Source organism: Argiope bruennichi, chromosome 5 (assembly GCF_947563725.1).
Source record: "Argiope bruennichi chromosome 5, qqArgBrue1.1, whole genome shotgun sequence".
NCBI lineage: Eukaryota > Metazoa > Arthropoda > Arachnida > Araneae > Araneidae > Argiope > Argiope bruennichi.
The window spans coordinates 5,522,463-5,546,402 of NC_079155.1; the positions used below are offsets into that span (position 1 = coordinate 5,522,463).

The 23,940-nt window shown below is 29.1% G+C and overlaps 1 protein-coding gene across 2 annotated transcripts in view; it reads right to left on the reverse strand.

Moving 5' to 3' along the window:
- Positions 1-23,940, reverse strand: part of LOC129968568 (synaptic vesicle 2-related protein-like) — a 35,962-nt gene that overhangs the window by 4,336 nt on the left and 7,686 nt on the right. For both annotated transcript variants that reach the window (XM_056082586.1, XM_056082587.1), the window contains exons 4-11: positions 20,921-20,992; positions 19,605-19,729; positions 19,437-19,500; positions 17,798-17,926; positions 15,359-15,564; positions 12,969-13,045; positions 11,934-12,056; positions 7,054-7,162 (exon numbers count right to left, since the gene is read on the reverse strand). In XM_056082586.1, coding sequence (XP_055938561.1) covers positions 7,054-7,162; positions 11,934-12,056; positions 12,969-13,045; positions 15,359-15,564; positions 17,798-17,926; positions 19,437-19,500; positions 19,605-19,729; positions 20,921-20,992 — 905 coding nt within the window. The remainder of the gene's footprint in view (positions 1-7,053; positions 7,163-11,933; positions 12,057-12,968; positions 13,046-15,358; positions 15,565-17,797; positions 17,927-19,436; positions 19,501-19,604; positions 19,730-20,920; positions 20,993-23,940) is intronic.

Below are 23,940 nucleotides of genomic sequence, written 5' to 3' on the forward strand. Positions count from 1 at the left end.
CAAAGTCTTAAAATTTAAGCATCCTATTCAATGACAGCAAACTATTTTATGAGCGAATTCATAATTATACTACTTTGTATAAAAATGTTCTTAAAAGTGAAGGAATTCAGCATTCAGAACTTAAATGCATAAGTTTTTTTTTTTTTTTTTTTTTTCCCTCACTCAGAGCAAAAAGCAAGTTGAATGTTGCAAAATGATTCTTAAATTTTAATTTTTTTTTTTTTTTTTTTTTTTTTTTTGTACCTTTTCTAGGGAAAAAATGTTTTGTGACGCCATTGCTATTATAGAAATTTTAATGAAAGATTAAATTATTGCAACAGACTGGAAATTCATTGAAGGATATTCAGAACATTTTAAAAGAATACTTTTATTTTAATTACTTTACCGAAATTGAATTTATGTTCATATTTTAAGCTGGATTTTTTTTTCGTTAAATTTTTAATTTCTGATGTTTACAAGAAGTTCAGAATTTAACTTCTAATTACGGAAGTTATCTTAAAATCAGTTTAATTCTGTTGAAAGTTATGAATTTTTTTGAACCGGGATTTTTAGTGTCCTACTCTCGCTTCCCCGATAAAAGATGCTACCCATGACCCTAACTACATCTTTGCTTTATAAATCACAGTAAATATGGGCTTTTTATGTACATTTTTAAGGTAATTATGAACAACGATTTAAAGTAAATGTGGATTACAATTAAAGTAAATCGATTTTTTAAAGTATTGATACAGTTACCGAAATACTGATTTTTTTTAATGCTTCGACGAAGTACTTTTTATTGTAGATCACACTTTCCTCCTCCCAAAATCGCTTTCTATTTCTTCTTAAATGAATCGGAAAAAAAGTTACAGTGATTATAATAAGCTTTGTCTGAATCAAAACCGAAAGTAGCATTCTAAAACTGAAAATAGCCTTAAAATCGTAATATTTTGCAATTTTCTATGACTTTTTATATATAATACGATAAATGATATTTATAGTGTGAATTTTGTGAAAAAATGAAAATGCATTCGATATAATATATAACAAAAGGGTGAAGCTCTCCTTCAAAAGGTGAAAAAAAAGTACAAAAAGGCTCGATTGGAAAAGAAAATTGATCCGTCGTTACATCGAAAAATCGCATAATTGCTACGGAATTATGATCAGTATTAATAAAGACAACTTGCAAGATATGCAAGGTGCTGTTATTGCAATATTCCTTCATTGTTACATCGTCAATGCCCGAAAGATATTTAGTGGTTAGCGCAAGTATCAGGGAGCAAAGTCATTCAAGGATCAGATGACAAGACCCTCACAAAATATAACAGATATGATAAGGCCTATTTTTAAAATGTTATATAATAAAAAATTACGGTTTTAGTATCTGCATAGGAAAACACAAAATACAAATGAATATTTCAATGAAATATTATGGGATGCCTACAGCATTTTGTATAATTACAATAATTGCAATTAGGATTATTTATACGCCGGGTTGCCGCTTGCGTATTAGGCGCCCTTGTTCAAATTGAAATTTGGCGCCCCTTTATGGGATTCTGTTGCACTCTTATAAAGTGCTGCAAATTATATGTGAAATACTCTTTTATAGTATTCAAAATTTGACTTTCGAACTGAGAAGCTTTAAAATTATAATATTAAAACACGTTTGCCTTATTGTTTTTTATTATTTCATAAATTTTAAAAACAAGACAAGGATAAAACATTTTTAAAGTAAAATATAAGAATTAGAAAATATATTTAAATATTGATTCTCCTAGCTTTAGCAATTACAAACGTATCAATTCCTTTATATTTAATTTATCCAAAATTTCGCTGTCTATGGATATAATTGACAAGTCCGGTAATCTCTCCTGCTCCATGGTAGATTGCATGTAGTTTTTATAATTTTAAGTTTTGAAAAACTTTGTTCTCCAGTAGCCACCGAAGCTGGCAGGATTAAAGAAATCCGTAAAGCTATTACAATATTTGGAAATGTATCGGTACGATTGTTTTCATAAACATCGGTAAGATTGTTTTCATTTAAAACATCAGTAGGTGGCATATCCTTTTTAGTAAAACATCGCAAAGATTTTATTTCTTCGAACAAATTTAATCCATCAATGTCCTTTTTATTAACATTTTTGGTATCCGTTAATTTTTGTTCTAATTCTTGACAATGTTTTAAAATTTCATTGCACTGCAGTTTTTTAAATTAGATTGAAGTAATTGTAATGTTCTTTTAATTGACTGAGTCTTTCAGTGATTGAAGAAATAGCAGTGTCTAATATTATATTGTAAAATTCGACCTTAAATTTTTGTCTTGGATTGTTGATTGGTTCGTCGGTTTGTTCATCTTGAAATAGTTTCTTTTTAAACCTGTTTTGACTTTGTGGGAAATCAGTATCCACCCCCAAATCATCAGCAACGGTACTTGCATTGGCAATTGCATGCTCATACGCTTAATCTGATCTACGATTATTTAGTTCTGATATAAGATTTTGTAAATTATCAGACACGATTTGTAAATCACATTTAGAATTTTGTAATATTTTATTTACCACATTTACTAAATTTAAAATATGCCATATGTTAATGGAACAAATGAATTTAAACGAGGAAACCTTCTGAATCAAATTTTTTGTTTGAGTTCTTGATTCCATGTCTCTTGTTTGATCTTCTTGAATATTTATTAACGGTCTCAAAATTCCCTTCAAATCGTTTTTCAACGGTCTGAAGGCTTGAATTCTACTTTCCCATCTGGTGTTGGAGAGTGGCTGTAAAGTTAGATTTTCAACATACTGTTGCAAAATAGACCAACGTTTAACGGATGAAGAAAAGTAGTTATAAAACTCCTGTACTATTCCGAAGAAATCAACTGTTTCGAAGGAAATTTTAGCTGCATCATTTACAACAAAATTAAGAGAATGGGCAGAGCAGGGGATATAGAGTGCCTTCGAATTATTTTCAATAATTTTTTGTTGCAATCCTTTGTGCTTTCCTCTCATATTAGCACCATTATCGTAAGATTGGCTTTGTACATTTGATAAATTTAGTTCTAACGACTTTAAATGTCCGTTTATGAGTTCAAACAGACTCTGTAGTGTCGTCGACAGATTGAAATCCTAAAAAAAATGTTCTTCAAGTTGGGTTTTATTGGTTTCCTCGTTCTTATAAACAAATCGAATTACAACAGTCAAGTGTTCGGTATGACTGACATCAGGTATAGTATCCAGAATTAGTGAGTAATATTTTGACGATTTAATCATATGTAATAAATGTTTTTTAATTCCTTTTGAAATAATGCTTATAATTTCATTCTGAATTTGATCCCCTAAGTAATGAGAAATGTTCTTCTTTTGAGATGTTTGAATTTTGTGGAGATGTTCAGCGATTATTGGATCAAACTTTGCTATGGTTTTAACCTTCAAAAAATTTCCATTATCACTATGTTACAATTCTTTCGAAGAACCTCTAAATGTAAGACATTGCCAGGCTAAATATTGAATTAAATAAATAAGCCGTTCAATAACCGATTGCCAGTAAACTTTTTTTTGCATCATAAAGTCTTTGTGAAGCTGTATCCATGGTACATAAATTACGCAAAGACATTTTGAGTTCACTGCATTTTGAATTATGTTTAAGGTGAGATGCACTGCTTTCAGGTGTTTTCAAAATGTGGGTTAAATGTGCCCAATCATTACATCCATCCTTAATAAGCTGTGCATGCTTCTCACTGAATAGTTTACATGGGAAGCAAAAAACTGCGTTTCGGGAATTTGAATATACTAAATAATTTCTAAATACTTTTTATCCATTCGGTAATGTTCTATAATAGAACGATTCTGAAAACTTTCTGCTAGAATTATCTATCGGAAAATGTTTGGTTGTCAAGCGGGGAGGGCCATTTTCAATTAAGTAACCTCTAATTTTTATAGAAATTGTATCAGGTCAGGTAGCTGGATCGTTTAATTCAAAGTCAAAATCTTCGTTTTGAGATATTACGTTATTACCAGGTGAATTTTCTACCGCAACATCTAAGTTTTCTATTGGTACACAATGTATTTTTACATTAAATTAGATTGTTTAGTGCGATTGCCAAGTTAATCTATTTAATTAAACTATAAAATATTTTTAATATTGATATGGTCACTAGAAGATGTTGTTAGGTTAGCTAATTACGTAATAACTTAAGACAGAAGGACCCTTAAGTAGGGACTGAATAAGGTAGGTTATAAGTAGTAATAAGCAAACGGTTATATTGTAGGTAATAAGCAAACGGTATCATCAGGAAGTTTCGAGAGGTGTTCAATTATTTCAATTAATCTGTTTTCACTTTAATTGGATTTGAGAGTTATTAATCTAGTCGAGAATAAGTCGCGGTCTTTTTTGTGTAGTCACACCTAATCTTATTCTATTTAGCATTTCAACAAAGTCAGAATCATTGAGCTATCGCATGTTAATTGTAAGTTCATCGTATATGAACAGTTCAATCCACAGATTCGGTATACTGAGGGAACCTAACAACTTGTTAGTTTCAGCAGTTGATAGTTTTTCAAAAGGGGACTTTTCTCTTACCGGCGGAAGATGTAAGAGATTTCCGAAAACTACAAGATGTTTCTTTCCAAACCACACATTCTGATCATCGTTTGTGTCGAATATTTCAGATAAGCGTAAATGAATATATGTTAAAGTAACACTGGATATCATCGACAATTCGTCTATGATAAACAACACTACTTCTTTCAAATCTGATCTCAGAACTTGGAGCACTTCATCAGAAAGTGGCTTGTATTTCGGTGTTTGCTTGTGTTCTACAGGCAGCTGCAATAGTCTAGTCAATCCATTCACATTGAATGCAGCTATTCCTGTTGGAGTACTAACTGCCACTTTTTTTGTTTAAATATGTCTTAACCCAAACTTTCAGAGTTTTTATTAAAAAGCTCTTTCCAGTTCCACCAGTTCCACTCACAAAACAGCGTAAAACGTTAGCGTTATTATCAGTTGTGTCCATTTTATTTGTGATCATATCGAAGACTTTTTTTGATCGGCATTAAGTTTTGCGATCACACTTTGATGAGTTTGCTCTTCTTCTACCAGATTGATTCTCTGAAAGTCACCCATTGCGTTTGCAGCTTCCACAGCTTCAAATTGAATTATTTCAAATTAGATATTGTTACAAACCTGTAATTTTGCTTCCCAACGCGAAAAGTGTCATCATAAGAAAGACCGTTTTACAGTAATCTGTATTGGATGCTGTCGGATGCCGAGCTAGTGATCCCAGAGCTTGATGACAAACTTGGCAACAATTTGGTGACTTGGCGACGAATTTGCCGACAAAATGGATAATGCTAGAAATTTCGAGAAATTTATCGATCCGTCCATTATTACATGCATATTTTAGTTTTTTCTTGATTTATACACTAAACGCTAATTGTATTCTAAATTTGAAGCTTCTATATCTGCTAGAAGTGCCTTAGAGTTTTGATGATCGGTCAGTCAATCAGTGACAAAATTCACAAATTTTGACTAGTTATAATTCTTAAACTACTGGTTCAAATTTAATGAAATTTGAAATATATCGTGTTTATATAATGCCTGCTTGGTTACTGAAAATTCAGGCTTCTAGTTTTATCCAAAACGAAGTTATAAGGGGTCGAAAATGGCCTGAACTGCTTCGAGAAAAGGATGGTACGGCCTTGCCCCCAGATGTATGCCGATACAAAACATTCCCAATTCCTGTTGTTACAAATTCTTATATTTTTAACACGTTCCGTGTGGTAGCGCGAACTCTACACGGAACGTGTTTTTATTGTTCCTATCGGCAATCACATTTTATTTTACACAAACCAAAACAAACCGCAGAAACGAAAATAAAAGTTAAATTAATTTAAAATATAAAATAAAAATAAAATCTCATTTTATTGCTTAGAAAATATAAAACATGCAAAATTGTATATAATTAACAACTTTTATTTAAGTAACATTAAATATAAAAACTATAAGTACTATAAATTTTGGTGCCCCCGTGGCCCAGGCGCCCTTGTGCGGTGAACAATTTTGCCACCCCTACGCGGCGGCCCTGTTTATACGTCTGCTTTTGTTTAATTAAGATTATGAAATTGTATTAGCAGTTTCAAACAGTTTAAATGGAGAATTTGAAGTTACAAGTTAAGTAGATTGCCATTCATTGAAAATGAGCTAATGAATGATTCCAAAAGACATTCTTTTCTAAAAGCAAATGTTCAACGAAAAACCCATTTATCCAACCAAATAAGAAATGCTTGCAAAATAAGAAAAAGGAAAGCCCGATATATCGTTGTGGGAATTTTAAACTTTTAATGACATTAGGAACAATTTTTTTTTCAATTAAAGTAAGTCTATTGCTGCAGTTTTCTCAAAACTTTGTTTTTCATAAAATTCTTCCTCCATTAACATAGTGACTGAAAACTTATTAGAAATATTTACCTGAAACTTACAATATAGATTTCAAGTTATATGGGCTTTGAAATAGGCAAAAGTTTTTCAGTTGGTGAAATACTTTTTCATTTTTAGGCGTTTATATCAAAATTCAATTGTAAATTAATAGAAAATATACCTATTTACGCACACTTATGCTCTTAATTGATTTGCATTTCATTTTTTTTTTTTTTTTTTTTTTTTTTTTAGATTCTTATATCATTTAAAAGATTATTATCGCCTGTAACCTGCGTGCAAGGAAAATTATAATAACGGCATTACAATTTGACCAACAATGTTAATAATTTTGGTCAAAGATCATTAACAGTTATTACAAATCCCCCTGCTTCTAAAAAAGTATATATATAAAGCACCTTTACGTCATTTTCGTGTTTATAACTCACAATTCATCTTAAGAATAATAAAAAAAATTTCAAAGAATTTTGCTCAGAACATAGTCGGTCACCTTAAAATACACACCTCATATTTAGAAACAAAATAAATATAAGAATAGATGTAATAAGAGCTATTTAAATTATTTCTAAACAATTCCTTCTTTCAGACACTGAAAATGCTTGACTTTTAAAATTTCTAAGCGCAATAGAATCCTTTACTTACTGAGTTCTAATTAAAAGTAAGAGAAGGAGAAAGCCATTGACAAAACAGGATACAGAAATCAGCACTTTGCGACCACATTGTTCCGCTAAGAATGTGAAAATCACTAAACCTGCAATTAAATTGAAATAAGATATATTTGTGATATATCGTTTGATGATTTTTTGTGAAGTATAATAAATATAAAAATTTAAAATTGACATCCTTAAATATTGAATGAATTTCTATAAAATAGTACGATGAGAAGTTTTATAGGACGTTGATGGAAAATATAAGATTTTTGCTTAAATAGACACATGGTACATAGAAGCTCTAACAAAATTTAACTGTGGAGTTCAACATAAAACTTTGCTTGTTTTTAACATTATTTTAGTTTTTATAACTTTGCAATATGAATGTTTTATTAGGAAAAGTAAAACTGATAATGTCCTAAAAATGTTAACTTATGTTTAATATTTGCAACATTTATTTCATGAAAAAAAATGAAATTTTGTTATGATTTGTATTATTGTAATAGCATAGGGATTTTTCCGTTTCTAATGAGAATGCTTATTTCGAAATGTCACAAATTTATTATCATGACTCAATGTGCCATTTGTGTAAAAGAGAGTATATTCATAAACATATCACAGAGCTAAAATCTTGAAAATTTACACGTATATTCGCATGATCTTGAAAATATTTCTGAAAATGAATGTTTATATTTTATATTAATAAAGAAGCATATGTTTCAATTAATCCAACTGAAATGAATATATAAGTGAACTGAAGTAAGTGAGCCATGTAACTATTTTTTTATTGGATTTAAGTTTTTGTCAAGAACTTTTCGATTCATGTTGTTTAAAAGTTAGTATTGTAAATTAATGAAAGTAAAAAGTATTCAAAAGAATCCAGACAAATTTTTTAAAAAATTGTTTACTCCATGAATTATAGAAACAGTCTTTTTAGGGTAGAAGGTGGGGACGTATGAGTAGTATAAGGTGAACTGACAAATATCAAGAATATATTTTCTTCATACATACAACATAATAAAAAAAGATTAAAAAAGCCTATAATAATATAAAGCAAAATGAAAATACAAATGATAATTATTCTTTTTATACTTTTTTCTTTTTACTCTGCAGAAAAAGTTCGAACTTGAAATGAAGTCTTAATATCAACTCGAAATGGAAACTAAAATATGTAAATATATTTTATAATACATAGCAACTAAGCTCATGGCTGAACTGTCTATAGCATCATAAATGGATTTATCGGAATTTACCTTCGATTTATAAGCTGTCTATCAGCAATAACTCTTTTCAAACATACAATATTTTAAAACATAACGAAATTTTTAAAAAATGCAGAAAAGAAAAGAAAAGGCTATCAGTAAGAGAATGGAAATCAAAGAAATTGCCTTAGTAAATGCAACATATGCAGGTAAAGAAACTGAATGAAGCTCCGAAAAGAAAACAGAGAGCAAAAGGAGAAAATTTAACGCAAAATCAATTCCACTTTGAAATTTAATTTGAAGCAATAATGCAAAGAATAATCTTTTATTGCAAATTCTTTTGATCTTGAGAATTTAGCACTCCATTCCATTTATATCCTCAAGAAAATGTCATGCTCCCCTTTTGTTAAGAGAGCTGGAGGAGAATCCTTCTTAACACTTCCTCAGAAGACGTCAGAATTTTACGTTCGTGCAAAGGTTATTTATTAAAAAAACTTTCCTGAGCATCATATATATATATATATATATGTTACGGCCAAAGCCGAAGTTCGGCCATTTCGAAAATTGGCTGGCCAATTCACGTTTTGGCTAAGAGGTTTGGCCAAAGTCCGAAGTACTTGCAATTTCTGTTGTATATTCTACTTTGGCTGGCTATTTCACGAATTGGCTGGTAATCCTTGGTCAAAACCCGATGTGATAATGGTAAACTGACTGGTAGGCGGCACGTTTGTCTTTTCCGTTGTGACGGCGTGCACGTGGAGCAGAAAAAGACTAAGGATCGCTATTAAAGGTAGTTGGCAATTTGAGTACTCAATTTGCCTTTATATTCCCACACGATACGCTACGCATTTGCTCAAGATATAATTCATCATTTGAAGGGCGAAAATCTATTCTCCACGCTATCACGTTGTTACAGCATATGCGTTTACTGAATAATTTCTATTATGGCTTTAATATGAGAACAGAATAATAAGAGATCATATGTTTGTATATTACTAGCTTATTTTTAACTCAGAGGTCTCACTTATATTTGAACTCGTTTCTGAAACAATTGTACTTAAAAATAAAAACAGTACACAGAAGTACTCATCTTTAAATACTTCATTTTTAACATTGTATAAAACAATCTGCTCCTGATTGATGTCTTCGTACTTTGACCGATGGTCCCAAGCCACTTCGCGAATTGGCCAGCCAAAGCCCGAAATCAAGAAAAGATCTGACATTGGCCGGTAAGTTTACAGCAAAGTTGGCCAAAACGCGAACTGGCCGATTCGGGCTTTGGTCGTGACATATATATTATCGTTTTCTGTTTTATTTTATTTTTATTTAAATACTTTATTTATTTGTAAGTAAGAGAATTAATTGTTATATCTATTATTATTACTTAAAAATTAGTAATTAAATTGTAAAAATAAACTTTCATATCGAAGATTACAAGGGCTCATTTTATAAGATAATCAGTCCTTAATCCTAGATCCATTTACATTTACAGAATTTTCACAAATGCCAGAACTTCTTACGTATGTCATTGGAAACGATTTTCTGACAAAACTTGGAACAAAATAAAACAAATTTACTTTTCTTTTTCTTTTCTTTTTTTTTTTAATAAAATGCAGTTATTTTCAAAAAATTCTGGAAATTTTTAAACATATTTTGCAAATGTAAATGAATTAAGCAGTTAGTTACCTGCAAAACAAGAGAAGAAAAGTCAATCATATGATTCAAATATTCAGAATAGGTTATGCGATTTAAAAAGGTACAGTGCAAGCCCGTAATTCCTGATTGCTGGCATTCAAATTTTTCCTTAAGGCAAGAATATTGAAAGGAGTGTTGGTGCTTCATCACAATTATACTTTGGCTCAAATGTCCAGTCTGCTGTTAAAACATTACATTGTGCTATTTCTATTCCTCGAATTCTCTTCGTGTGTCTGTTTTTATAGGATGAAGAATTCACTTAAAGAGAAATGATTCTGAAGCTCCGAAGAAGTGAAAAAAAGAAAGAGTTGGAAAAAATTTACTAGAGGAGTCACGTAATCCGCATTTACTGTTTGTATTTACTGATGTAACGAAAATGAACGAAATCTCCCCAACGCTTTCAAAACGATTCTTGGAGAAACTGCTTAGAAATGAAAGCATTTCAATTAAGAAATTAAAAACTGTGATGAAAAAAATAAAGGAAGACCCATAAAATTGCTTTCTAATGAACTCCTTCAAGATTTGATACCCCATCTTACAAACAGGGCTCTGAATCGAAACGAATTTGTTGATACAAATACGTTAGATGAAATTATAATTGCTCGTTGTTGCCAATTTTCATCTATCTTTCTTTCCTTTGTCACAAAATATCGTTAAATGCAATTGATTTTCATTATACACTTTTCTCTATTTAAAATGCACTTTTAAATTTAAAAGTTATTTGAATTTTTTTATGGTCCTCTCCAACCTCAGTAACAATATCCGGAGATTAAAAACCTGTGAATTCACGAATTCATCAAATTACCTGAACATTGGCATTGCATTCAAAAGAAACAAGTAAATGAGTTCTATCCATATTCATTCTTAGCAAATAAAATAAGTTCCAGAATTTTTATAATATGTTATAAAATTATTTATGTTTAATTTTTAATAATGTTTTACAATCATGTTGTATTATTACGCTTGTAAAACTAGACAGTTTTAATAAATTTAAAAAAGATTTCTTTAATTCTAAAAATTCAAACATTTAATAATTGAGAAAGATTTAAATGATAATCATAAAATATTTGGTGGAGATTTCCTTCTTGAGGTAATTTATAAATTACCCTTTTCATGATTTTTATTATAGAGCATTGAATGTTAAAATTCTACTTTCATTGGTCTGCTCATTGGGATATTTAAAATCTATTCATTACAATGATAGAAGTTAAAATGCTAAGTTTTATTTTCATAATAATTTTATTAAAGTACTCTTTTTTTTCTTAATAGGGTGCAAAATTAATAAAAAAATATTTCATTAATTTTAATTACTGTTCTGCTTAAAGTTGTTTTCTAATTAAATCACTTTAAAAGAAATTTATGTTTTGAAATGTGTGTTTAATACATTTTAAAAAAACAATGATTTTTTTTGCGTCATTCCTGTAGTAAAATCCATTTATTCCACGAGATTACCTTCCTTTAACCGGCTGTTGAATGAATGCCAAATAAGCTATACAAAACTCAGATTTTTGATGTCAGAGTCCGGCCTTCGTCAAACTTAGTTGTGTAAGGCCGGTGGGAAAAGTAATAAAAGAAAAGAAAAAGATCAAAATATTGGATGTTTTTAGTAGAGATACTCACTGTAGAATAACCTAATAACGAAAGTCCTTGAACATTGAACTGAGCACCAATGCATCGATCGGAATATTAATGAGATGCTCTAACGAACGACGTATTAAAAAGATTTCACTGAATAAATCATTCACAGCATAAGTCATTTCTAAAGACGAAACAGAATCGAGATATCTGGCTAAATAATGCACTATTGATTATAAGGTGCTTATGCAAAATTCACTCTATGGACAGTTGACAAACTTTTCAGTTCTAGAAAGTAAGTCAATTAGTTACGCCAATTAGTGAAGTGCTTTTAAAGTTCGAGATCAACATTTATTTACAAAATTTTGCAGAAAACTACAAAGATGTGAAAAATATTTACCAGGAAATTCAGCGGCACTTGTCCAAAGAAGATCGATGAAATTTTGCTGCGAGAATTCGAGGCAAGGCACTACATTTGCTGCACTTTCAGACTCATTTCCATTGGTCTGGTTATCATTTTTATCTGAAATAGATTTTCATTATCAGTTAATGAGACTAATTTATTATTTTAATAATAAATATCATTATTTTACTTATTAAAATTTTTTAAAAGTGAAGAATGAAAATGAGTGATAAATTATTTCCTCCCGCCTTAAAATATTGCCAGAAATGCTAGCGAAAACCTCACAGATGAATTCTCTAACAGCCTGGTATAAAAAGGCAGAATGACCAAATTAATAATATTTGGAATGAATTTCTCTGAGACTAGTTACCGAAAAGGATAATTTTAGCATTTTTTTTTATATATATACGCAAATTAGTATTTTATCACTTTACGGAAACGAATTGTGTTTTATCTCTTAATTAAAAAGAATGGTATCTATTTAAAATTAGAAACGAAATTGAGGCTAAATAAATATGTAAAATGATTCAAAAGAATGGGATTGAAACAACAGGCCGTAACACAGACTAAATATCCAACTTGAACATTTATTTTTACAGATGAAATTCCATACTTAGGGCACGGTATAATTGGTCCCCCCCCCCAGAGCCCGTAGCTACTTGATAACTTCTAGCAAAGGTCAATGTAGGGCACAACAACACTTCAACATAAATGGTTGAACTAATATTATGGGAAATAATTTGCTCTGACCTAACTACATTGTACACGAATCGTCAAGAAACGTTTCTTAACGAGAAAGATTTTTTCATAATTCCAGTAAATATTCTCTGTAACATTCTGCACTTACAATACCTGATGTTTTATTTTTTTATCGTTATTTTATTGGCAGAACTCTACTACCTTTGTTGCAGTCATACGTTGTGTTGACCGCATGTTCTTATGTAAAAATTGCGTAATCTGTATAAGCCTGATTTTACAGAAAATAAATGAACAGTTCTTGAATATAAATGTGTAATTTAATTTATCTCTTACCAGTCCCAAGAAATCCTTTTTGAATAATTATGGGGCTTACAAAGACTGTTCCATAGGTTGCTAAGGCAACAGCTAACCTAAACAAAGGAAACTTTATTACAAAAAATATCAAAGCAAATAAATGATGAAGAAAATTTATTTATCTGAAATGCAGCTTAAAAAAATTAAATGATTGAAAAAAATTAGGAAGATTTCAAAAATTATCTTTGGTTAATAGGCATTATCTAAAACATAAACTAGATTAATGATCAATCTGAAATGAGTTCATTTTCTTCTGTTTTGAACATTTATTTCAGTAATAGATGAAAAAAACAAAAAACACTGTGACTTTTCAAGAAGAGTTTATACAAATGGGAAATATTTTGCATCATCAATAAACTGAAATTTCCTATTGATGACTAATAATTTGCTATCAGTCTTTATTAGTATTTTTTGCCAGCATCATAAAATGCCGTTGTTTCTACTCAGACGTGTAATCCTTGCTCTCACACCGAATTCTATCGGCATTTCCAGTAACGAATGCAATCTAATCTTAAACTCGACAGTCGATTGGACTGATTCACAGACTGTCATGTCACATTGTTTTTTCCAGAAAAGTTGCATGTCTTATTAGAATATTTCTTAAAACTTATAAAGCAATATTTTTTTTAATAGTAACATTAAAATTTATTGGAAATCTGTAACTGTTTCAACTGAATCCTTAATATTCTTCACTGATATTATTAATTTAATAATGAGGAGATAGCTTACAAACACAATTTTCTAACGAATTGTTAAAATTATTATTCTTAATGGAGGATTAAACTTGCTTAGTCTCTGATCATGAAATTCTAGAAGACTTCTGAAAATATGTATATATTATTTTTTACTATTCAATTTAACAATATTAAATTTTAAAATAATATTAATAATTCTACACATTTTTCATCTTTGCTTTTTCATTTCTTTAAACAATAACTACGCTTTATTATTACCATATTATTTACTTTTAGTTACTTAAATCGACCTTTGTTCAATATTTGCAATTCCTTTGAATTCAGTTAGTTTAAATAACAAATAATTTTAGTGAATTTGAAATTAACATATTTCTCAACGTTTTGGATGATAATATTTAAATTCCAAATTACACGATAACACTTTTCCTTCTTTTTTTCTCAAAATAATTTTTTAATATATCGCCAACCAAAAATGTCGTATGACAAAATAGGTATTTGTGCAAGCAAGACATATTTTTTTTAAAAAATTCAGCCGCAATTGTCCTAAAAAGCTGTTTTGTTAATGCAGCCTCAATACAGGGTTTCTACATTCTAAATTTACGAAAAGAAAACCTACAAAAAAAAAAAAAAAAAAACAGACAAACAACAACAACAACAACAACAAAAAACCCATAAAAATCTCCAGCACATCAGAAATTCATTTTTATTCAAATCAATTTCCTTTTGGCGGATTCTTAATAATTATCAGCTGGAATGACCTTCTCAGAACTTTCTCAGATACTAATAAAGCTGTCATCCTCTTTCCCATCTCGTAAAATTTTTGACTTTCGACAAGACCATAAATGCTAGATTGCTCAGATTTTTATTTTTAGTATCCCACGTATGAGAGTTGTGTACTTCGTATGCGAAAAAATAATATTTTATACTTACAACTTCATTAAAGCGTTCTTAGCAAAAAATGCAGAGGAATGCTCCATTGGTTTCAAAGCCTTACGTATGGTTAGTTCTGTTTCTATTTAAAATGAAGTATCCGTTCAAGCAAAATTATACAATGGATGATAAGAAATTGTTTTCTTTACAGTGTTACAAGCTTTCCAAGCAGTTTATATTGTTTTTGAACAAAATTGTGTCTATGATTTTAATACATTTAATTCGAAGTAACAAGAATGAAATTCAATTATTTATTTTATTCTTTGTAAAAATTTTATTCATTAATGGCTTCGAATATGAGGAAATAAAATACATGGGTAAGCCTTATGGAATTTTTTAGCAATTGAGTTTTTCAGCTGAAATTTTTAGCTATTTTTATCTGATTTCGTGATTAGCAAAAACCTGTGTTAAAATGTTGTATTAAAATAAAATAAAAAAAAATGGCGAAGAAATAAAAGTGTGTTTTTTTTTTTTTTGCTTTTTAAGATTTTTATATGGAGTGATGTTGTCTCCTGGATTGTAAAAATATCTTCTGGAATATTAAATTCCCACAGATTAGATCGCCGTGGAAAATGTCCTTTTAATGATCTAATTGGTATAACAATTGCCTTAAACTGTTTGGAGATGTGATTAATTCTGCTGGTATAACCTTTGTATAGCATAAAATGTTTTCAAAAGAGTTGATTGATATGAATAAAACACTGTATAATATTTTTCTGTTTGGATTACTTGATATATACTTACCATGTGTACCAAAGAATCAAAGTTGCCACCCTGTATTTTTTAGTGAGGAGATCTAGGAAGCGTCCTCTTTTTTCTTCTGTGATCACTTGAACGAGATGCCCTGGTGGTAAGCTAGTTCCATTCGTTGTGGCAACTTTTTGAAGTATTTTAACTGCTCGGTCGTATTGACCACTAACTAGATAGTATCTAGCACTTTCAGGATACCACTACGGTTTTCGGAAAAAGTTAGAAACATTAATTTGCAAGAAACATATACAAAAAATGATTAGCATATAGATAATTTGAAACATCATCATTTTCAGAGTTGTATTACTGTGATCAAAAAGTATTGAGAATGATGAATCAAGGGGTAATTTTAATAATTAATATATATTGTATTTCTATTATTTATATTACAGTTCATAGAAGAATGCTATCCCAGCTTCAAAAAATTATGAATGATTATGAAATTATGAAAAAATAAATTAAACCATGAGTAATTTAGAAATGTTATCTACCAATGTTAACAATGTCACAGATCTGCTTGCGATACTTGCTAAAAGAATTATCATTTTCAGAGTTGTATTACTTGTAGTTGTTCTTTGGATCTGCTTTTGTTTCAGCAGATATTCCTTCCTTGGTTTTAACTCAAAATATACATTTTATGAGCTAAAATGATGTTTTTTTAACGTTTGCGAAAGAAATTAATAGTAATAAGCGAATAATTTCAGATGCATTATATAAATTTTGCATTGTTTTTAGAATGTTAGTGAGTAATCATATGGGCCATTCCCCCCCTTTTTCAATGTATTTTTGTATACTTAAAATTATACATATTGTTAAAACACAGAGAATTTAATCGGTAACAAATCTGGTTACACAATGTTTAGAAATTTTTAATCATGCACTTAAAGGAAGAAATTATTTTTATTTTAAATATTTCCTTTTGCTTATTCTTCAATTTATAATTTATTATAATAGAAAATAATTAATTATGGATGGAATAAAACTTAATTTCATTAACCAGTGAACAGATTACTAAGCCTTGAAAATGCTGAAACAGTATATTGTTATCAAGGATACACAAATGTACAAAATTTCGAAACTAATTTTTTAAGAAAGTGGGTGTACATTCAATTACAAATTTCTGTTTTTTAAAATTTGAAATAATTAAATAAAAATTTTAAAAAATTCTTAAAGTTGGAACGTTTTAATCTTACTGTAGAAAATTTGAATTAGTGATACACTTCAAGAGTGAAGTAAGTGCTGATTAAAATCTCATTGCCGGAAGCAAAATAGGCGTTTTGATTTACAGCGTTGAGCCCGGAAGTCTAACATTGAGACTTGCGGACTTGAAATATTTTACGTTTATCTGTGGCGATTTAACGAAAAATGAGTACAAAACGTGAAGATACAAAATAGTTTTTTTTTTCAACAGTAGTTGTATTAATTTCAATATACAGCTACCAGTTCACTAATGCATTTGTAATTTAATTTTATGCTTTCATCGTGTTTACGAGAGCTGTGCACTCAAAGTTATAAAAATGAAAATCAAATATCAGAAATTTTAGAGCATTATTTTTAGAATTATTTTCATTTTCTCTTATTTGTATTAAGATAAGCTTAATTCAACATTTTTGCATTTAGCTGACTGACTCACAAATCAAAAACTAAGTCAAGCGTTGGATTAACATATTTAATGTCTATAGTATTAAATGTTTAGTGACTCTTTTTCTATTGCTCCAGAATTACTAATTATTTTATTTGTTTATTAAAAATTTTATTTTATCCTAGAAACACCTCATCTAAATGTCTTGAAAATTATTCTGAATTAAATATTATGATATTTCAGTTTGTTGTTTAATATTAGTTATTAAAGAACTTATTAAGAACCTCTTAAGAGTTAAATTTAAATCAATTAAAAAAATGCCAGATTTTGGAAGTTGGGAAAGAGTTAGAAGACTTTCGGAACTTGCATTTCTGAAAGTTCCCTAAAGGACTAAAGACAAGCCTTGTTTCAAAAAAGACATTTAGAGATGAACTTATTTATAGGGGCAAAAGTATACTCTGTATAGGATCTCCTAATATTCGTTCACTGCATCCAATTTCAAACTAATTATGAAATTTAATTATGTGTATATATAATCTATCTGCAATTTTTTGAAAAACTTTATTACTTCATTTAAACAACATGCTAGGACAGTAAGAATAAATAAATAAAAAAAACAGTGAAAAAAATTTAAAAAATAATAAATCTAGCCTTCTAATTCATTAACCTTATAAAATTAGTTCCAATTGTTCTTATTAAAAGACGTATTTTTTTGGGGTGGGTGGGTGGGTTATCTCAACCTTTGATTTAAAAAATATTTAGAATAAATTTGTCTCATGTTAAAGAAATGAAGATTTAAAAAGATTAGGAAACAAAAGCGTAACGTGAAAAAGATGTTGCATGAAGAGTACTTTTAAGGATACCAGTCCTAACAAAGATGGAAGGCATAGAATCATCAACAGAAGACGCCAGCTGTTTTTGTATTGCATCACCACCCACGATACGAGAATGACCAGAATTGTGCCAAACGACCAAAAATACTGAAAAAAGAAAACTATTTTTAAGCGATTGACTTAATATAGTATATAAATAATTCTTTTCAAAGAATTTATACAGATATTTTAGTGAATTAATTACTGACAATGAATTTTTTAAGAAAAAGAAGTATTATGAAAGCAAGACTGGCCCGATATTCTACAAGAAAAATTAAAACGTTTAAACAATTGGTTGCAAATATTTAATTAGTAAATTATTTTAATTAATAGAGATTTCTGGATTACCACATTTTCGATTCATCAATTTCCGTATTAATGTATTTGATTGCATTTCGGTAGGTTTAAATTCGTAATTTTGACATGGTTTTATGTTTATTTTTACATATCAAACGCAATTTTTAGATTTTACACTGGCTGTAAAGTTGTAAAAATTATAAAGATCCAAAATAAAAAGGATAAAAATATGGTGAATAAAAAAATATGCTACACATTTGCTTTATATTTGAATATGATATTCATCAGTAAGTTAACCAATATTTGAGAAATAACCATCAAGGAATTAAGAGTTAAATATTTACTCTGTTTAAACTGAAACGACTGAATAAAGAAGCTGAACACGTCTGATTTTTTCCATAGCTATTTTATGTTGTATTCCAAAGTATTAATATGTAGTGATTTACTACAATAAATAACAAATTAATTTTATGACTTAAACAAGATTGTAAGCATTATAAGATAACGTAATATTAAAATTACATCGATGTATTTAAAATATCACAATTTAGGCAGTGAAGACTGATGACACATTTCATCCAAACTGTTGAACTTTGTAAGATTTATAAAATTTAATTAAACTTTTTTTTCTTTATATGAGAATGTATGTTGTTACGTAGCTTTGCACTCAAAGAAACTTGCTAAATAAAGCGTATTTTCTTCCTATCTGATTTTAAATTAAGATATCTAATTAATATATCATTATTTCGAAACAATCTTTAGAAAACTTTATGCTATCAATTATTATATTGCGCATGTGCCGATTATGGATTGATGATTCATCGATAAATAAAAAATAACTTCTAATCGTTTTACAAATTACGGGAAAATGTAGCATAGTATTTAGCATTTGATTTGAGCCACCTAATGTAATATTGTTCACCTAAATATGCAGACAAATATTCGCATGTAAATATTTCAAATAAATGACGGATTGTCTAATTTAATCGTGATAATAATTATTAAAGGGTTATAATAATTATTTGAGCTAATTAGTATAACTCTCTAACTAACTAGGGCATGATGATAAGATTCGGTTGGACATTAAAGTTTAATATTACTGTCATCTGCAAGAGGTAAAAAAAAAAAAAATGTAGAGCATAGTATGAATTGAAAACTTCCGATAAACAATTCATGCACTGTTTGAACATATATGACATGATAAAATGGCAATAATATTCAAACTAGATGAAATATTGCTCGAGATAATATAAATTATGAATTTTAAATTTCAATTTAATTAAAAAAATTAATTTGTTTTCCTTCAAAAAAGATTTCCTACACACAAGAAGAATGCAGCTCTCCCACGAATATGAGTAGGACAATATTCAGTGCACACAGCTAGGCTGAAATGAAAAAAAAAAATGTGAATTTATAAAAATGCATGTTTGATAATGTTTAAAAGGAGATGCAAGAAAATGAATTGCGATACAAAATGGTTGACAATTACCCTTGCCCAACTCCTCCAAGACCGAAGCCTAAGATACCTCTGCACACCACCATCCACAAAAAGGAAGGGACAAACGCGTTTCCAAAGCCAACAACGAATAGTATAACCATTGATGTTGCAAGTGCCTGCGAAATACAGGTAATACAAAATAATAATGAATATAGAAAAACTTGAGAAAGAAACCCGAATTCATAAATGAGCATTCATCATAAATTTGTAGGTTTATTATTGCTAAAGAGTGAGATACAGACAAACATTTTGAGTGAATTAAATTGCATTCACGTTTAATTACATTTTAATATCAAATCGACATAATTTTTTTAAAGTTTACATTGACATTCAAAGGAGATATATAAAATTTCATCTTGTAGAAAATGATCTGCTGTTAATGTTTTAGATTTTTAAGAATAAATTTTCTAATTTATATACTATACCAAGTAGCACAGCTTGTGAAACAACGTTATACGATATTGTACAATATTATTTTATATTTTAAAATATTCAGCAATATTGTAGAATACTGTGAATGCTAACTAGTATCATACAATATTGTAAAATATATGTGCATTAATAGGGTATATCTATAAATTTAGCCTTTACTACTATAGATATTCTTGATGGCAATAGTACTATTCCTATTTAGTTTAAATTTCTAAGAATAAATTCTAGAATTCTAAACTTTAAAAAATATTTTTAATATTTCACTTAAATGTTTTTTTTAATCAAAAATATGAATGTAAAAATGCATGTAGGATCACTTAGTAATTCACAATTTTCTTAGGATGTAAATACTTATGTGAATCGGAATTTTATAATATATTTCAAATTTCAATAAATATCAAAGAATTCTTTTATTATGATTATATTCTGTCTTTATTTCATTATAATATTACTTGATTTTTCATAAAAGAAAATATTTTTTCGACTTTTTACTACATTAATAAAACGCAGTTTAAAAACCATTTTTAAATTATTTTCTGCGTTTTAGTTTTAAATATATTTTATAATTAATGGCCAAAAATATTATGAAATTAAAAAAATTAATATTTTACAAATTAATTTCTAGATAACTGGTGAAATATTTTATTCTGAAATTTAAATATTTTGTTTACGTGCAATTTTTGAAATTGAATGATATAAAATCAATTGCTTAATGTAACATGTTAATCAATTAAAAATAATAGTACGAAAAAAACCATTTCAAAACAAAGCAAGCATTAGAATTAAATAGCAGTATCAATAATTTAGATAATGATTTTATTACGTATTAATTTTTTAAATAATTAAAATTATTAGTTTTGCTAACTAAAATTTACCTTCTTTCTTCCAAAAATATCACCAATAGTTCCAAGACATACGGCTCCGACGGCCATTCCCACAAATACAGCCTTAAAAGCAATGTTAACTATTATGGCATTGAAAAAAATAGAAGCTGAAAGAAAATTGTTTAGTTTTTAAACTAAACAATAGTGATTGTCTTGAAAGCTTAATAAGCTGAAGTCTCATCTTAAGATAGCTTTCGTGAAAAATAAGTTTTAAAAATTGGAACATTTTTTTGTATAGAATAGCAATTTTAACAATAAAAAATAAAATGAAAAAAAAATCTGATTTGAACTTTACATGAGAATACTACTGATCTTTTGAATAACTTTCTTCAGAAACATTTTTGAGATAAATGAAAGCCTCTAGTATTTTGGTTTTAGTAGTACTTTTCAATATCTCATGTTATATTTTATAAAGAAGCTTTATTTATAGAACATTATAAAATTATTTTTTCTAGATAAATTTGTAAATTAACTTTATTGAGAAATTATCTTAAATCTAAATTTTATTACCTTCATTAAAAGTAAATAATGAAGTTTTTCCATGTATATTACAGACCAATGCATTTTAATCCATAAGTGCATTTTCTAAGGGAGATGTTGTAAGCATATAACTAGCATATTAAAAAGACATAAATATAAAAGTAAATGAAGCTAAAAAAATAAAATCTGTTGCAGTTATCCATGTCAGGTAGTGTTTGTGCCTACATGATTACTTACTTATTCTATAAGCCCTTATTATTTCGTTCTGCAGTTTATCACCAAATTATGTAAATCAGCGATTCTCAATCTGTGGGGCGCGCCCCCTAGGGGCACGCGAGCACACTAGAAGGGGGGCGCGAGAACATCCAAGAGAAAATATTATTTAAAAAATTGATTAACTGACTGAAAGGAAAGCACACATACACATAGAAGACCAAATACGTTTCGACATATTTAATAACTTATTAAAGTAAAACAACTTATTAAATAAAAACTAACTTAATCAAAACATGCTAAATTTTTAAAAAAATTTAATAATTATTAGTGACTTCCTTTGGCCTGTCTTTGAAAGCAAAATTTTTCGAAGGAAGGCTTAATATTAGAAATAGCCAATCTCAATTCTGTTTCTATATTTAGCCGAGATCTGTATTCTGTCTTCAAAGAAGCCACAGCAGAAAATCCAGTTTCACAAAGGTAGGATGTTGAAAATGGTAATAGAATGCGAAATGCCTTTTTTTTTAGTGCAGAAAAGTCCTCCACTACTCCTGCCCAAAATTTAAATAGTGATTTATTGCTAAATTGTCTTTTAGTTTCGCCACTTGTAGTGAAGTTTATGAATTTTCATTCCTCATCAATTGAGAGTCCTTCGGAAGTCTTATGAAATGGATCCCTAACCCACTCGTAACTTGCTATCAGTTTGTAGTCAGCAAGAAAATACTTTTTAAAATTCTTTGCCAGCATGGCTAAAGGATTTTCAATGGTTACAAAAACAACTTTTACATGTTCTTTTTCAGCCTTGTAACTTTTAGTACAATCATCCACATTTTCAAACATTATGAGGTTTTTTTTGCTTTAAATTTCTGCTCCACATATCTAATATTTTACAAAAAGCATTAACTTTATCACTCGTATCCAACATATGTGTATTTGCTCCTTGGAGTTGAAGATTCAAGTTATTTAATTTCTCGAATATGTCGACCCAGTAGCTCAATTTCATCACAAATAAACCATCGCAAAAATTCTCGGCTTCCGGCTATTTTCCTCTTCTAGGAAAATGGCGATTTCTTCTCTTAATTCATAAACACGTTGCAAAAATTTCCCACATGATAACTATCTTGCCTCGCAATAGTAAAGCCGAATGTACTGAGCTCATGTCTTTACAAATTGTGGAAAAGATTCTCGATTTCAGGGGTCTCATTTTTATATAATTTACTACGGTTACAACCGGAATTAACACAATATTCAGACCAGGATTCATTCCTTTCGTAGCCAAAGCTTCTCTGTGGATCATGCAATGTGTCCAGACGCACTGAGGCGATTTTTGTTTTATAAGTGCTTGTATAACTTGGAATCTTCCGGACTTTGAACGAGCACCATCGGTGCATATTCCGACGCAATTTTTTCCATTCTCTGTTTTCATCGTTCATAAAATCATTTAAAATAGCAAATAATGCTGTTATTTTGAGTTCTATTGGTTTTCAAAAAAGCAGTTCTTCTACTACTGACATAATATCACAAAATCGAACATAGGCAATTAAATTTGCATCTTTATTACTATTTGTTGCTTCATTAAGCTGTACTGAAAACAATTTGTCACGCAACTTCGAGAAAAGCTGACACTGTACAATCTTCATCTATATCTCCAATTCTACGAGCAACAGTATCATTTGAAAGAGGTATGGACTGCAATTGTTTTGAAAAATTATCTCCAAACATAGTTTCTATAATCTCAATTGCTGCTGGCAAAATAAATTCTTTACCAATGGTGTGAGGTTTTTTTTACATCAGGCTATTTTATATGAAACTTTGTAAGATGCAATTAGTTTTTTTATTCAGACAAAGTTTCTTTAAAAATGATTTTTGCTTTTCATATGATTTTAATTTTAATTCCAAGAATTCTCTGGATTTATTGACGTACTCACTATGATGCGCGTTTCCAAATGTCGTTTAAGTTTATTAGGTTTCATGCTGTCTAAGTCCAACATTTTTGAGCAAATGATACACAGGGGCCTTCTTCTTCATTTACTTCAGTACTGGTAAACCCAAAATTTAAGTATTCTTGAGGATATTTTCTTGATTTTATTTTCGGAATCACGCTCATCTGTGTACTTGTTGATGCTTGACTACTATATAATGCTAGCTTACTTCCGCTTAAAAATTTATCCATGAGTATGCATAATCTGCTGCCATGAATATTTAATATGGTGAATTACAATTAACACGAAAATATATATAACATACACATGCACGATAGATTCGATAGCGATAGAAGGATCGTCTCGAATGAAAACTGGCTGGAATTGAAACTTGTG